Source organism: Natator depressus, chromosome 21, assembly GCF_965152275.1.
Source record: "Natator depressus isolate rNatDep1 chromosome 21, rNatDep2.hap1, whole genome shotgun sequence".
Taxonomy (NCBI): Eukaryota; Metazoa; Chordata; order Testudines; family Cheloniidae; genus Natator; species Natator depressus.
The window spans coordinates 5,135,506-5,152,966 of NC_134254.1; the positions used below are offsets into that span (position 1 = coordinate 5,135,506).

Consider the following 17,461-nt stretch of genomic DNA (forward strand, 5'->3'; position numbering starts at 1 on the left):
AAATCCAAAACACACCTGCGCAGTGCAAGGAAGTCACAAGCTATTTTTGATTCCCCAAGGCCTGGCAACATAACCCACATGGACAAAAGCCACAACTGCACGTGATGCTATCCTGGGGAATAGCGACATCTATAAGGGAGGGACAGACAAATATTCGCTATTGTAGAGCAGGAACAGGTCTGCTTCTACCGGATGTGGCATTTTATGGGCAATATTCTGCCGCTAGCTCCCAGCACCCAAAGAGAAACCCCTGTAACAAGGGAGAGATGGCACGCGTCAGTAAGTGCCTGAGGTGGGACACTCAAGCTCATAACCCAACCGGATGATCTCCTAAGGGCTCTACGCTGGGATCTTCAAAAGCACCTGAGCGAGTTAGATGCCCATCTCCCACTGAATGACAACCATAGCTGGGTGGCTATCTTCCTTCAACTCCTTTGAAAATCGCAGGTGTAATTCTTAACAAGGGCCCCAGCCCATGGCTACAGATTTATAGCACACCACTCACTTTTGTTCTTCAAGTTAAGCAGGCTTTCTTGTCTCATTTTGCCAGACTTCACCAGCAGTTTTACACTAGGCTAGGTTCTGTTAATTTGTCCAAAGAAGCAATTTGCCACTCACCCTTCATTACAGGAGAAGTTCGCTGTCGCACCAAACCGGAGATCCGTTAAATCAACCCTGCCATTTTCGAGTTCTAGTGGTTTACATGGTCTTCCTAGAAGAGAACGAGACGAACATTAGTATGACTTCTTTTGACCTTAACGGGAAAAGGGGATATGCTAACTTGCAACCCCTAACATAGCAAATACCATGGGAGATCAAAGCCAATGGTCTTGACGTCCAGTACCTGTTCTGTATGACAGCGGTCAGCACCGAAGGCTACAGAGGAAAGCTTACAACCCACCTTGTGGATAATTTTGTAACATGCCCATGGGAAGTGAGGAGAAGTGGAAGCGGGATGATGGTTCCTAATCCCACACAGACAGTGGTTACCCTATATCCTGAAACAAGAGAATTAAGATCCCCTTGCACATTTAGTGTAAGTGCAAACATTCAGGTTAGAGGGCAGGGGTGACAGATTCTCATTAGTCTGGATGATACATTGAGTATACCACGTGTAGGAAAGGTACAAACCTGTTACTAAATGGAGATGGGTAAAACAATTATGATACACGAAAGGCAGGAGTGTTCAGGAAATATTTCCCTTTTGTATTTGGAAAGAAGCACGACAACCTAGTCTCATCACAAGAGTCTCATGAAGTACTTCCATGTCTATTAGTAATTAAGGAGGAAGTTAAACTACATCTGCTAGGGATAAACATTGTTAAATCAAAATCTTGGGATAACTTGTACCCAAGTGTCCTGAAAAGTTGGCCAAGGAGATCTCTAACCCACTGATTAAGATTTATAAGAAGTTGGAGTAACTGGAAATTCAAGAAGAATGGAAGAGCGCTGATCTTGTGCCAGTATTCAAAAAGGGCAACCAGAATGACCTCGGTAACTATAGACTAGTTAACACGATCTCACTCACAGGCATGATAATTTAAAGGTATTGTGGGATTCATCAATTCCAAGGGCAAATCTGTTCTGACCACTTGTGCAGTGTAGGGAAATTTTCCCAATTCATAAGGAATTACGAACAGGAATATAATTAAGACCAACCAATATGGTTTTATGGAAAATCAGGTTTCTCTGATAAACCTCTGTCGTTCTTTGAAGTTACAAAGATGTTTCATAAACGTAACTGATGTAATATGCCTAGACTTTTGTAAGCTGTTTGACTTAGTACCACACAACATTCTAAATAAAAAATAAACACTTCAGTATCAATAGAGCACAACTTAAATGGACTAAGAATTGGCTAAGAAGGTGAGGCAATATCTTTTATTGAACCAGCTTCTATGGGTGAGAAACTTTCGACCCTACACAGAGCTAGTCTTCAGGTTTGGAATACATTTCCGAGACGAAGAAGAGTGGTGTGTAAGCTCGAAAGCTCGTCTCTCTCACCAACAGAAGCTGGTCCAATAAATGATATTATCTACCCGCTTTGTCTCTCTAATATCTTGGGATTGACACGGCTGCAACACCACTGCAGACAAGAACTGGCTAACTGACATCTCCAGGAACAGTCATCAGTGGGAATCATTATCAAACAAACCTGTTTCCAGTAGGATTCTGCAGGGATCGGTCCTAGACCTGCTGCTATTCAACATTTTAAATCATTTGTCTGGAAGTAAACAAAAATCACTCTTGATACAATCTGCAGATGACACAGACTGGGGGGGTCCTACAAAGCAATCTGGACTCCCTATGTCCGTTCAAACAAAATTCATTCTAGTACCGTATAACGCAAAATTATACATCCAGGCACAAGAAATGCAGGCTGTTCCTAGAGAACGGGGAAACTACATTCTGGGAAGGAGCAAGTCTGAAAAGGATTGAGGTCACAGCAGACAATCAACTGAACGTAAGCTCCCACTGCAATCCTATGGAAAAAAGGGCTAATACGATCCTTGATGTATTAACAGATGTGATTGCAAAGCCACTGGCCATTTTCTTTGAAAACTGATGGCAATCGGGGGAGGTCCCGGACGACTGGAAAAAGGCTAATGTAGTGGCCATCTTTAAAAATGGGAAGGAGGATGATCCTGGGAACTACAGGCCAGTCAGCCTCACCTCAGTCCCTGGAAAAATCATGGAGCAGGTCCTGAAGGAATCAATTCTGAAGCACTTAGTGGAGAGGAAAGCGATCAGGAACCGTCAGCATGGATTCAGCAAGGGCAAGTCATGCCTGAATAATCTAACTGCCTTCTATGATGAGATAACTGGCTCTGTGGATGAGGGGAAAGCAGTGGACGTGTTGTTCCTGGACTTTGGCAAAGCTTTTGACACGGTCTCCCACAGCATTCTTGCCAGGAAGTTAAAGATGTATGGGCTGGATGAATGGACTGTAAGGTAGACAGAAAGCTGGCTAGATTGTCGGGCTCAACAGGTAGTGATCAATGGCTCCGTGTCTAGTTGGCAGCTGGTATCAAGTGGAGTACCCCAAGGGTCGGTCCTTGGGCCGGGTTTGTTCAATATCTTCATAAATGATCTGGAGGATGGTGTGTCTTGCACCCTCAGCAAGTTTGCAGATGACACTAAACCGGGAGGAGAGGTAGATACGCTGGAGGGTAGGGATAGGATACAGAGGGACCTAGACAAATTAGAGGACTGGGCCAAAAGAAATCCGCTGAGGTTCAACAAGGACAAGTGCAGACTCCTGCACTTAGGACGGAAGAATCCCTCGCACCGCTACAGACTAGGGACCGAATGGCTCAGCAGCAGTTCTGCAGAAAAGGACCTAGGGGTTACAGTAGACGAGAAGCTGGATATGAGTCAACTGTGTGCCCTTGTTGCCAAGAAGGCCAATGGCATTTTGGGATGTATGTGTCGGGGCATTGCCAGCAGATCGAGGGACGTGATCGTTCCCCTCTATTCGACATTGGTGAGGCCTCACCTGGAGTACTGTGTCCAGTTTTGGGCCCCACACTACAAGAAGGATGTGGAGAAATTGGAAAACGTCCAGCGGAGGGCAACAAAAATGATTAGGGGACTGGAACGCATGACTTAGGAGGAGAGGCTGGGGGAACTGGGATTGTTTAGTCTGCGGAAGAGAAGAATGAGGGGGGATTTGATAGCTGCTTTCAACTACCTGAAAGGGGGTTCCAAAGAGGATGGATCTAGACTGTTCTCAGTGGTAGCAGATGACAGAACGAGGAGTAATGGTCTCAAGTTGCAGTGGGGGAGGTTGAGGTTGGATATTAGGAAAAGCTTTTTCACTAGGAGGGTGGTGAAACACTGGAATGGGTTACCTAGGGAGGTGGTGGAATTTCCTTCCTTTGACGTTTTTAAGGTCAGGCTTGACAAAGCTGTGGCTGGGATGATTTAGTTGGGGATTGGTCCCGCTTTGAGCAGGGGGTTGGACGAGATGAGAGATACCCAACAGAAGAGAGATTCCTAACTGTGTCAAGATGGCTTGCACATCAATTGAAATGGAAAAGCAACAAAGATACTCACCTTCACAAAAGTCAGGGTCTAGTGACCATTTTGAATTTTCAAGACATGTAACAAAAGGAGACTTTCCAGAGCTCAAAATGTATCCTGGGCGACAGGAGTATTTCAGTCTGGTCCCAACAGGATAGGAGCTGTTCATGACCCCAGACAGCTCAGCAAAAGGCAACCTTGGAGGAGAATCACAAGTGCCTAGCAAGAGAGACAGACAAGGAAGGGAAAAAGTTAACTACGAAAGATATTCAGTAGTCTCTTGTAACAGAATACTAGTTTTTGAGAAGCCACAAATGATTTTATTGGGGACAATTTGGATGTACTTGTTTTCATTAGAGCCTTGAAGCTAGTTTACTGAATGGGCTTGATACAAAACTACAGTACATTACAATTTTACAATTATTTACCATGTATACATCACCCTGAGCGTGTATGGTAACGTAGGGTAAGTACATTGTGCAAAACAAGACATTGCTCCACCTCACAGGTTATGATCTAACGCAGCACAGGCTCAGAGAGAGGGTTGCTACCACACAGACTGACATGAAAGGTGGCGACGTACAGGGCAAAGAAGACCAAGGGAGCAATCTACAGACGAGTCCACGAAACATGTCTGGCATTATCTCTCAGACAGGTAACTTTCATATTTCTCATGTGATGCATGGAAACTGCATGACAGGCATGAGGACAAGTGCTAATGAGAAGCAAAGTGGGGAAAGTAACTGAAATACTTCCCGATGTACTGTATTGTATTTTCTAACAGCCAACCGATCCTAAATTCTCAACTACCGAGGGACAATATTAACTCGTTGCTCTATTCGCTTTCCATAAGATTCTCTTAGTATAACCTTTTATGAGTTATGTACCTGAATAATTGGATGCTAATACCTTAACCGTATCACTGAATTTAACAACCGTCATTTGGGATACTGTCGATTAGGTACTATATGGTTTAAAGTCATAAGGTACAAATTTTGTACTTTTGGATAATTTAAGCATTATACCCAGATGTACAGACACTCTTCTTAACCTGTGCATTAGATCTTTGCAACGTTAGCTTTAATAAAAAAAATTTAATCTACTTCTGTACAGTCACAAACCTAAGGCTGTAACAGGGGATCTGGCTCATTTTATAATCTTTAGGAGTCTTATACCCAAACTTCGTTTTACTGAAACTGGTACAGCAAAGCGGCTGCACCTTTATCTCCTGTTCAAAGCGGCTTTTTCTTTTCCCTAGCCTACCTCCAACTACGACAGGAGACATTCCTCATCCTACAGCAGCGGGCACTGGGTATTAACGCTATCTCACGATACGGGACAGAGTTTAGCCTCCAAGGCAGAAGCCATTCCAACGAGCCTTCTCCCGGGCAAAAGCGCTCCCAGGGGCTGAAGGCTAGCAGAAGTGTGGTTCCACATCAGCCACCCAGCCACATGCCAACACGCAGGCTGCTCCAGAACTTCGAGATGAAATGTACTTCGTGAATTTCACACTGCCATTTTCAGACTTGTAGAAACTACATGCTAAAAAACTGGAAGCTTTAAATAGCCAAAAGTTCTTCCAACTCACCAGAAGCATCTTTTGTTCCTCCTGGAGGGGAAGTTGTAGGTGTAGTACGTGTTATGCCGATGACAAAAAGGGGACACAGACACTCAAACTTCTCATCATTCTAACATTGCTAAACATTAGCATATAAAAGGTTCAACACAACTGCTTATACTTACCTAGACAACTTGGCAAAGATGGAACCCATGAATTGTTAGCTTCACATCTAACTGAACTGCTACCATGCAGAGTGTAGCCAGAATCACATGCAAATATTACGGTGTTTCCATATGAATAGTCAGGTCCAAACCCAGATTGCTTTTTTCCATTTTTAACTTCTGGCTCAGGACACTTGACCACTGAAAATTAAAAGTACCAGCATAAGAATGTTTGGCAGAGGAAGCATGCAGTGTGTGTGGGGATATGGGGGCGTGGGGGAGAATTAGAGGAAAGACGAAAACGCCCTGATACTTGACTACAGCAGGTACCAAAATGTATTTCAAAATAAAGTTATACAACTCTGCATATTTTCCTTTAAAAAGATGTTAGTCTACATACACCACAGCACCCAACTGTATGGCTCTCCGGCCCCTTCCTCCACCCTCCACTAAACTGCATGAGTTGATCATCATCATTGTGTGACGTCATCAGGAATTTGGGTCAAGCTAGAAAAGATGTACATACAATGACATTCTGGAACTGAACTTCCCTGCTTTCGGGGGAGTTAATATTAAGTAGCAAGATGACCAACCTGCCCTAATGCCTCTGAAAAAGCCTCAATCCCAGCTGTTAGGCTGGGTAACTCAAAAAGAATAAAACCAAGTTGTTGCAGTTGCTTGAACACCAAGTACATAAATGCATTGTTAGCTAAATGCAATAGAGTACAGGAGCTAGTTCCAACAGTAACTAGTTTTCACGATACGTATTTAGGGGGACAAAGCACTAACTGAATTTCCTCAGGTTTATGGGTTTACTTAGCAATCAAAAGAGAGTTTTTCTTGGAAGGTGATCGCACAATAAGAAGGGGATAAAAAACAGATGCTACTAACCTTTGCATTCAGGGGCAGGCCCACTCCACTCTCCATTGACTTGATCTTTCGTTGTACAATGAATGGACGCCTCTCCAAGAAGAGAGAAGCCCGGGTCACATTTGTAAGTTACTGCTGAGCCAAAGGAAAACTCTTCTCCACTCTGACCATTATGGGATCCATGGGTGATATCAGGAGGTGGAAGACAAGGTATTGCTGAAGCAAAGAATGTCAACATGAAAATTAAAGTTTCCCCTGAAGGTGAACCGAAGAGAGTTTTCTCTAAGAAAGTTGTCTCAGATCCCCCCAAAAAGCTATTTAGCCATTTGGAAGCGTTCTTAACATTCCATTTTAACATTTGAAGCAATACCCCTTTCAGATTCTGAAGGTTTTTCTGCTTTTAGGCTCGACCCAACCCAGTACATGCATTGCTCAAGGAGGATGCTCCATAAAACACCAGATCTGGAAGATGACCTTAACAGAGCGAGTCCCTTCCCAACATTAGCCTCAAGAAGCCAGAACCTCTTGCCCGGCATCTCTCGAAACAGTACTGTTCCACCAGCAGAAAACTAAGCTAGAACAATTCTTGTAGCAGCAGCTGATTCTAGACCGGACATCAGCAGCATGATGGATAGACCAAGCCCTGAAAGCATTCAAGAGATCAAATGAAGGTAGAGGCAAATTAATTGTGATTCACTCCAAAAGAGCCTCAGATTTTAAGTGGATAGTCACATTTGGGAAGCCTCAAAACTTCTTCAAGTCATTATCATGCCTTTTACATAGTGAACAGGAGGATTACACAGATACAATAGTGAAGAGGAGCCATGAGGCCTGTTGGATTGTGCATATTAAACAGTGCCAGGTAAATAATCTAAAAGGTAACAAAAAAAAAAAAAAAAGATTCTGAAGGAGTCATCCAAACACCATGGTGAATCACAGTATGATTTCATTCCTCCCCACTGTCATTTGGATTAAATACCAAAGGAAGAACAGAGACTCCTCTGAAGCAGCAGCTATGCTGCATCATCTCCAGATGTGAACTGTTCTTAAAACCATTAAATTGCTTTACCTTGGCAAAGTGGAACCTCCGTATCCCAATCAACTCCATTTCCCACAAGCACACACTGGGCAGAAGTCGCTCCAATTAATCTGTACCTAAAGAAAAAAGGTTGAAGTTTGTTACTCATGAAGCAAAGAACTAGTTCCCCGTCCAGAAAGATGGAACATGGTTTCTTTCTGCCAGTAGGTGGAGACAAACCATTGAAAAAGGGATACATCTAACACCAGAGGACCAAGGAACACGAAGGCCAGGTCTACAGTACACATCTACATCGGTACAGCTACAGTAACTCCTCACTTAACATCGTCCCAGTTAACATTGTTTCGTTGCTGTTCAATTAGGGAACATGCTTGTTTAAAGTTGCGCAATGCTCCCTTAGAAAGTTGTTTGGCAGCCACCTGCTTTGTCCACTGCTTGCAGAAAGAGCAGCCCGTTGGAGCTAGCTGGTGGGGGCTTCGAACCAGGGTGGACCAGCAGCCCCCCCCCGCCCCATTATCTCCCCTAAGTTCCCTGTGTGGCAGCCACCCAGCAGGCTATATCAATTGTCGGGCAGTTCAGCTGTCCCTCCCCCCACTGCCCTGTGCTGCTCCTCTCCTCTGCCTTGGAGTTGCTCCCGGGAGCCTCCTGCTTGCTCTGTGGGGGAAGAAGGGTGGTAATGTCAGGGTGTCCCCCTCCCGCTGTACCCCTTCTCCTCAGGAGAGGTGGGGGAGAACACGACAGGGCTCAGGACAGAGGGAGCTTGCTGCCAGCAACTGCTGTCAACTTGCTGATCTACTTAAAAAGGCAATGTACTTAAACTGGGGTCAGTGTACTTAAAGGGGCAATGCGCAAATGTGTCTCTCTCTCACGCGTGTGTGTGTGTGTGTGTGAGAGAGACACACTGTCTCTCTCGGCCATGCTGTCTCTCCTCCCTCCATTTGTGCTGCCTGGTAGAGTGTGAGGCTACATTAACAACAATGTGTTAACCCTTGAGGGCTTAGCCAAAAGCACTGCATTTCCAAGTCCATTGAGCTGAAGGTCCAGCTAAACCCAGCACACAAAGTTGCAACATACTGACAAAGCTTACACTTGGTCTTCACTACAGAACACACTAAGCATTCGATTAAATTGAAGTGAAAGAACTTGAAGAAATCAATCTCCTGTGAAGGCAGGGAACAGTGAGAGAGAGAGAGCGCGCACGCGCGCAGATGGGCCCAAGCAGCTGCTAGTTTGTAAAACAGAATTACACCCAAAGAACCTGCCGACAGCAGTAATGGGAGACAAGACAGGTGCCCTGAGCGGTCACCCATTTGCCATCTCCCTGTTCCATATTCAAAATTCAAGCTTCTTAACTGTCCAAGATCTAACCAGTGGTCTTTAAAGCCACAGACCTCATAGGACTGCACAATTCCAAAGCCTGAGGGCCCTATAGGCTACTGCACAGAAAGTCATCAAGTCCTTCAACAAGACCTCAGACATTTCTGTGGATCAAACCTACTTCATCCAGAAGGCAGGATATTGACCAATCTACAGGATAAACCAAGGGATTTAACTCCCACTTCTGTGCAGCTAGAGAGCCTGCCTTGCCCCAGGGAGTTACCTCCCCACGCCCAGATACATCTAATTGAGACTGGGCCTGGACATCTCCCACCACCCCAAACATCCCTTGGGAGTCCAATCTCTGCTGCTTGGACAAGCCACCGAAAGTTCTGATACAGAAAAATAAAACTCTACACAACACCTGCATCCTCTCGTTTGTGTGCCCAAGCAATACAATCCATTCAATTAGCACGGAGGGTAAAGAGCTATTTAAACTAAGCACAATTCTGCCACAAGAACTAAAACGTAAAAACTGGCCATGAACAACTTCAAGCTGGAAATTAAAGGGTTTCTAACCATCAGCAAGGTGAGGCTCAGGAAGAGTCACCCAATAGTAGTTGTGGGGGCAACTAACTTAGTCTGAGAGAGAGTCGGACAAGTTTATGCGTGCAATTACATGATGGGGTTGCTTGCGATGGTGGGGCTCAGCAACACCGGGGTTTGTTTCCAGTGTGTGTGTTACATTCCTAAGGCTCACGCGTCAGGATTTCAGCCAGGCACCTGAAGCAGTCAGGAAGGGATTCCACACCAAACGTATTCCGAGTTGGTTTCTTTTATCTTCTTCCTTTGAACCATCAGGGATAGCCATGGCTGAAAATGGGACACTGGATGGGGAAGGCCAGGACTCTGAGGTGGCATCAACCACTCTCACCTCAGTGCTTGACTTGCTGGTTCTTGCTTACATGCTCAGGCTCTAGTATGTGAGGTTGTTAAGAAATTCCCCCGCCCCCCCGCCCCCGGGTCAGATTGGCAGTGACATTGAAGGTTTTCTTGCCTTCCTATACTATGTGAGTGCAAGTCACTTGCCAGCATTATCTCAATATATATCTCACTTCAACATATCCCTGCCATGACAGGGGCCCGAGGAATTTGTGCACCTCAGGCCCTCCTGTTAGCTGACCATGGCACATAATGGTCTAAGCTCCTGTGGGCTGTAGTATTTTAGACTACATTTTGGTTTAAGTTTAGTATGTGCGTCTCTGGGAAGTGTTAGTGGCCTGTGATATACAGGAGGTCAGACTGGAGGATCTGGTGGTCCCTTCTGGCCTTAAAACTCTGAGACCTCAAAAATCCAAAACACACCTGCGCAGTGCAAGGAAGTCACAAGCTATTTTTGATTCCCCAAGGCCTGGCAACATAACCCACATGGACAAAAGCCACAACTGCACGTGATGCTATCCTGGGGAATAGCGACATCTATAAGGGAGGGACAGACAAATATTCGCTATTGTAGAGCAGGAACAGGTCTGCTTCTACCGGATGCGGCATTTTATGGGCAATATTCTGCCGCTAGCTCCCAGCACCCAAAGAGAAACCCCTGTAACAAGGGAGAGATGGCACGCGTCAGTAAGTGCCTGAGGTGGGACACTCAAGCTCATAACCCAACCGGATGATCTCCTAAGGGCTCTACGCTGGGATCTTCAAAAGCACCTGAGCGAGTTAGATGCCCATCTCCCACTGAATGACAACCATAGCTGGGTGGCTATCTTCCTTCAACTCCTTTGAAAATCGCAGGTGTAATTCTTAACAAGGGCCCCAGCCCATGGCTACAGATTTATAGCACACCACTCACTTTTGTTCTTCAAGTTAAGCAGGCTTTCTTGTCTCATTTTGCCAGACTTCACCAGCAGTTTTACACTAGGCTAGGTTCTGTTAATTTGTCCAAAGAAGCAATTTGCCACTCACCCTTCATTACAGGAGAAGTTCGCTGTCGCACCAAACCGGAGATCCGTTAAATCAACCCTGCCATTTTCGAGTTCTAGTGGTTTACATGGTCTTCCTAGAAGAGAACGAGACGAACATTAGTATGACTTCTTTTGACCTTAACGGGAAAAGGGGATATGCTAACTTGCAACCCCTAACATAGCAAATACCATGGGAGATCAAAGCCAATGGTCTTGACGTCCAGTACCTGTTCTGTATGACAGCGGTCAGCACCGAAGGCTACAGAGGAAAGCTTACAACCCACCTTGTGGATAATTTTGTAACATGCCCATGGGAAGTGAGGAGAAGTGGAAGCGGGATGATGGTTCCTAATCCCACACAGACAGTGGTTACCCTATATCCTGAAACAAGAGAATTAAGATCCCCTTGCACATTTAGTGTAAGTGCAAACATTCAGGTTAGAGGGCAGGGGTGACAGATTCTCATTAGTCTGGATGATACATTGAGTATACCACGTGTAGGAAAGGTACAAACCTGTTACTAAATGGAGATGGGTAAAACAATTATGATACACGAAAGGCAGGAGTGTTCAGGAAATATTTCCCTTTTGTATTTGGAAAGAAGCACGACAACCTAGTCTCATCACAAGAGTCTCATGAAGTACTTCCATGTCTATTAGTAATTAAGGAGGAAGTTAAACTACATCTGCTAGGGATAAACATTGTTAAATCAAAATCTTGGGATAACTTGTACCCAAGTGTCCTGAAAAGTTGGCCAAGGAGATCTCTAACCCACTGATTAAGATTTATAAGAAGTTGGAGTAACTGGAAATTCAAGAAGAATGGAAGAGCGCTGATCTTGTGCCAGTATTCAAAAAGGGCAACCAGAATGACCTCGGTAACTATAGACTAGTTAACACGATCTCACTCACAGGCATGATAATTTAAAGGTATTGTGGGATTCATCAATTCCAAGGGCAAATCTGTTCTGACCACTTGTGCAGTGTAGGGAAATTTTCCCAATTCATAAGGAATTACGAACAGGAATATAATTAAGACCAACCAATATGGTTTTATGGAAAATCAGGTTTCTCTGATAAACCTCTGTCGTTCTTTGAAGTTACAAAGATGTTTCATAAACGTAACTGATGTAATATGCCTAGACTTTTGTAAGCTGTTTGACTTAGTACCACACAACATTCTAAATAAAAAATAAACACTTCAGTATCAATAGAGCACAACTTAAATGGACTAAGAATTGGCTAAGAAGGTGAGGCAATATCTTTTATTGAACCAGCTTCTATGGGTGAGAAACTTTCGACCCTACACAGAGCTAGTCTTCAGGTTTGGAATACATTTCCGAGACGAAGAAGAGTGGTGTGTAAGCTCGAAAGCTCGTCTCTCTCACCAACAGAAGCTGGTCCAATAAATGATATTATCTACCCGCTTTGTCTCTCTAATATCTTGGGATTGACACGGCTGCAACACCACTGCAGACAAGAACTGGCTAACTGACATCTCCAGGAACAGTCATCAGTGGGAATCATTATCAAACAAACCTGTTTCCAGTAGGATTCTGCAGGGATCGGTCCTAGACCTGCTGCTATTCAACATTTTAAATCATTTGTCTGGAAGTAAACAAAAATCACTCTTGATACAATCTGCAGATGACACAGACTGGGGGGGTCCTACAAAGCAATCTGGACTCCCTATGTCCGTTCAAACAAAATTCATTCTAGTACCGTATAACGCAAAATTATACATCCAGGCACAAGAAATGCAGGCTGTTCCTAGAGAACGGGGAAACTACATTCTGGGAAGGAGCAAGTCTGAAAAGGATTGAGGTCACAGCAGACAATCAACTGAACGTAAGCTCCCACTGCAATCCTATGGAAAAAAGGGCTAATACGATCCTTGATGTATTAACAGATGTGATTGCAAAGCCACTGGCCATTTTCTTTGAAAACTGATGGCAATCGGGGGAGGTCCCGGACGACTGGAAAAAGGCTAATGTAGTGGCCATCTTTAAAAATGGGAAGGAGGATGATCCTGGGAACTACAGGCCAGTCAGCCTCACCTCAGTCCCTGGAAAAATCATGGAGCAGGTCCTGAAGGAATCAATTCTGAAGCACTTAGTGGAGAGGAAAGCGATCAGGAACCGTCAGCATGGATTCAGCAAGGGCAAGTCATGCCTGAATAATCTAACTGCCTTCTATGATGAGATAACTGGCTCTGTGGATGAGGGGAAAGCAGTGGACGTGTTGTTCCTGGACTTTGGCAAAGCTTTTGACACGGTCTCCCACAGCATTCTTGCCAGGAAGTTAAAGATGTATGGGCTGGATGAATGGACTGTAAGGTAGACAGAAAGCTGGCTAGATTGTCGGGCTCAACAGGTAGTGATCAATGGCTCCGTGTCTAGTTGGCAGCTGGTATCAAGTGGAGTACCCCAAGGGTCGGTCCTTGGGCCGGGTTTGTTCAATATCTTCATAAATGATCTGGAGGATGGTGTGTCTTGCACCCTCAGCAAGTTTGCAGATGACACTAAACCGGGAGGAGAGGTAGATACGCTGGAGGGTAGGGATAGGATACAGAGGGACCTAGACAAATTAGAGGACTGGGCCAAAAGAAATCCGCTGAGGTTCAACAAGGACAAGTGCAGACTCCTGCACTTAGGACGGAAGAATCCCTCGCACCGCTACAGACTAGGGACCGAATGGCTCAGCAGCAGTTCTGCAGAAAAGGACCTAGGGGTTACAGTAGACGAGAAGCTGGATATGAGTCAACTGTGTGCCCTTGTTGCCAAGAAGGCCAATGGCATTTTGGGATGTATGTGTCGGGGCATTGCCAGCAGATCGAGGGACGTGATCGTTCCCCTCTATTCGACATTGGTGAGGCCTCATCTGGAGTACTGTGTCCAGTTTTGGGCCCCACACTACAAGAAGGATGTGGAGAAATTGGAAAACGTCCAGCGGAGGGCAACAAAAATGATTAGGGGACTGGAACGCATGACTTAGGAGGAGAGGCTGGGGGAACTGGGATTGTTTAGTCTGCGGAAGAGAAGAATGAGGGGGGATTTGATAGCTGCTTTCAACTACCTGAAAGGGGGTTCCAAAGAGGATGGATCTAGACTGTTCTCAGTGGTAGCAGATGACAGAACGAGGAGTAATGGTCTCAAGTTGCAGTGGGGGAGGTTGAGGTTGGATATTAGGAAAAGCTTTTTCACTAGGAGGGTGGTGAAACACTGGAATGGGTTACCTAGGGAGGTGGTGGAATTTCCTTCCTTTGACGTTTTTAAGGTCAGGCTTGACAAAGCCCTGGCTGGGATGATTTAGTTGGTCCTGCTTTGAGCAGGGGGTTGGACTAGATGACCTCCTGAGGTCCCTTCCAACCCTGATACTCTATGATTCTATGAACAGGGAAGAAGAAGTAGGGAGATGATAGCAATGCTGTATACAGCATTGCTGAGACCCATACGGGAATGCTATACCCAGGTGTGGTGTCCCCTTTTTTAAAATGGTGTTGAAAAATTGCAGATGGTGTAGAGAAGAGCCACAAAAAGGTCTTCACTGGCCTGAGAAAATGCCTTACAGTGAGAGACTTAAAGAGCTCAGTCTGTTTAGCTTGTCGAGAGACTGTGAGCCTACCTGATTACAGCATCTGAGGACCTTCACAAGGAGAAGATACCAGCTACTAAAGGGCTCTTTAATCTAGCAGAGAAAAGCGGAACAAGAACCAAGAGCTGGAAAGTCGAGCCAGACAAATTCAAAATGGAAATAAGGCGAAAGTGTTTAATATGAGGGTGACTAATTACCAGAGGCAATGGCAGATTCTCAGCCTCTGCAAGTCTATAAATCAAGACTGGATGTCCTTCTCGAAGATATGCTTTCGTCAAATACAAGTTTTTGGCCTCAGAAAAGGGATAACTTGGTGAAATGTAAGTCACCTGTGATGCAACAATCCCTTCTAGCATTAAACTCTACGAAGCAGCGGACTATTCACACGAGCAATATTAAGCACAGTTGTGTTTGCCGGATCAGGTTCTAAGTGTCTCATACTTTTTTGAATCCTGCCACGTTCTTCGCCTCCATTTTGTGGCAGAACGTTCCACAGGCTTGTTTTGCGTTTTGTAAATATTTGTTAGTCGTTTTCTTGATATGTGAATCCTGATTTTAGACAGCTAAAAACTGCACGTTCCTCAGTCAAGCTCAGTGGAAGAGCTTTTCTTTGCCCCTACAAGAGTTATTTGTGATGCTTTCTCCCACAGTAGACTTATTCCCACGAAAAATGAACTGTTTCAAAAATTCACCATATCTATATGGAGTTGGATACAGATATACTGTATCCATGCAAAGATAACGTTGGCACTTTTTATGACTGCACTGGGAAAAATCTCTCCATGCAGACAAGGCATGTAAAAATTGTGACCTCTTTACTAAGGCCTGATCGATTCAGTAAAACAAGGCCCGATGAAGTCAGTGGGACTTAAGAACGCACTAAGTGTTTTGCTGAATCAGGGCCTATATTTAAAGTATTTTCTCAAGCCAGCAAGCCAGAGTAGGTGAGTCTGAGGCTAATCAAGGAAGTCCCATCAGTATTCAAGATGACAAATTCAATCATAATTTAAAACATATGCACAAGAAGGCAGAGTTAAGTTTCATCAGCATCCACCTGTATATATCCTTACTAGTTACATGGAATATCGCATCTATAGTCTTGAGATGAGAAAATTTGCAAACATCTTATCGTACTCTTAGCAATGAAGCCAAGAGGAGTATTCTCTAAGTTTTGTTATGAATTGCTATTTTGACCAAGTTTGTAACACAGGTCCCTTCCAAGTCTGATATTCTATGAGACATTATTCAATACTGGGTTTACTTTTAGTACAGTGAATTCAGGATATTTCGTTATGAGGGATAGAGCAACTACAATGTTTCAAAAAGGACAGACACTTAGCACACCAAAGTGTTTTACTTAATTGTAACAGGTTTCAGACCAGTAGCTGTGTTAATCTGTATCAGCAAAAACAACTCCAAGTCCTTGCGGCACCTTCGAGACCAACAAATTAACTTGGGCATAAACCTTCGTGGGCTAAAGCTGACTATATCAGATGCATGGACTGGAAAATTCAGTAGAGAGGTATAAATACACAGCACAGGAAAAGATGGGAGTTGCCTTCTTTTCGTATGCCAATAGAAGAGAAATACCCAACAGAAGAGAGATTCCTAACTCTGTCAAGATGGCTTGCACATCAATTGAAATGGAAAAGCAACAAAGATACTCACCTTCACAAAACTCAGCGTCTACTGACCATTTTGAATTTTCAAGACATGTAACAAAAGGAGACTTTCCAGAGCTCAAAATGTATCCTGGGCGACAGGAGTATTTCAGTTTGGTCCCAACAGGATAGGCATCGTTCACGACCCCAGGCAGCTCAGCAAAAGGCAACCTTGGAGGAGAATCACAAGTGCCTAGCAAGAGAGACAGACAAGGAAGGGAAAAAGTTAACTATGAAAGATATTCAATAGTCTGTTGTAACAGAATACTAGTTTTTGAGAAGCCACAAATGATTTTATTGGGGACAATTTGGATGTACTTGTTTTCATTAGAGCCTTGAAGCTAGTTTACTGAATGGGCTTGATACGAACCTGCAGTACATTACAATTTTACATTATTTACCATGTATGCAACACCCTGAGCATGTCTGTTAACGTAAGGTAGGTACATTATGCAAATCAGGACATTCCTCCACCTCACCCATTTTATGATCTAACGCAGCACAGGCTCAGAGAGACTGTTGCAACCACACAGAGTGACGTGAAAGAAGGTGACATACAGGGCAAAGGAGACCAAGGGAGAAATCTTTTGAAGAGTACATGAAACATATCTGGGTTTAGAAACAAGTGAAAACAGCTGGTGGAAAGCTATCTCTGAGACAGGTAACTTTCATATTTCTCATGCGATGCATGGAAACTGTATGACAGGCATGAGGACAAGTGCCAATGAGAAGTAAAGTCAGGAAAGTAACTGAAATACTTCCTGATGTACTGTATTGTATTTTCTAACAGCCAACCGATCCTAAATTCTCAATTACCGAGGGACAATATTAACTCGTTGCTATATTTGCTTTCCACAAGCCACTCTTAGTATAACCTTTTAGAAGCAATGTACTCAAATAATTGGATACTAATTTCTTAATATTTGTATCACTGAATGTATTAACCTTAATTTGGGATACTGCAGATCATGTACCATATGACTTTCAAACCAAATTTTGTACTTTTGGATAATTTAAGCATTATACCCAGATATACAGACACACTTGTCTTACCCTGTGTATTAGATCAATTTAACATTAGCTTTAATACAATTTTGTTTCTCTGTCTGTACAGTCCCAAAGCTAAGGCTATAACAGGGGAACTTGCTCATTTGACAGTCTTTAGGAGTCTTATGCCCCACACTTCGTTTTACTGAAGCTGGCCAGCTACAGCACCTTTACCCGCTGTTCGAAGGGGCTTTTTCTCCCCCCCCCCCCCCGCCCACCAGC

General features: G+C 44.2%; 1 protein-coding gene across 1 annotated transcript in view; it reads right to left on the minus strand.

Moving 5' to 3' along the window:
• Positions 1-17,461, minus strand: part of CR2 (complement C3d receptor 2) — a 74,838-nt gene that overhangs the window by 56,760 nt on the left and 617 nt on the right. The window contains exons 2-8 of the mRNA XM_074936186.1: positions 16,200-16,385; positions 10,940-11,033; positions 7,685-7,770; positions 6,637-6,831; positions 5,767-5,946; positions 4,057-4,242; positions 619-712 (exon numbers count right to left, since the gene is read on the minus strand). Coding sequence (XP_074792287.1) covers positions 619-712; positions 4,057-4,242; positions 5,767-5,946; positions 6,637-6,831; positions 7,685-7,770; positions 10,940-11,033; positions 16,200-16,385 — 1,021 coding nt within the window. The remainder of the gene's footprint in view (positions 1-618; positions 713-4,056; positions 4,243-5,766; positions 5,947-6,636; positions 6,832-7,684; positions 7,771-10,939; positions 11,034-16,199; positions 16,386-17,461) is intronic.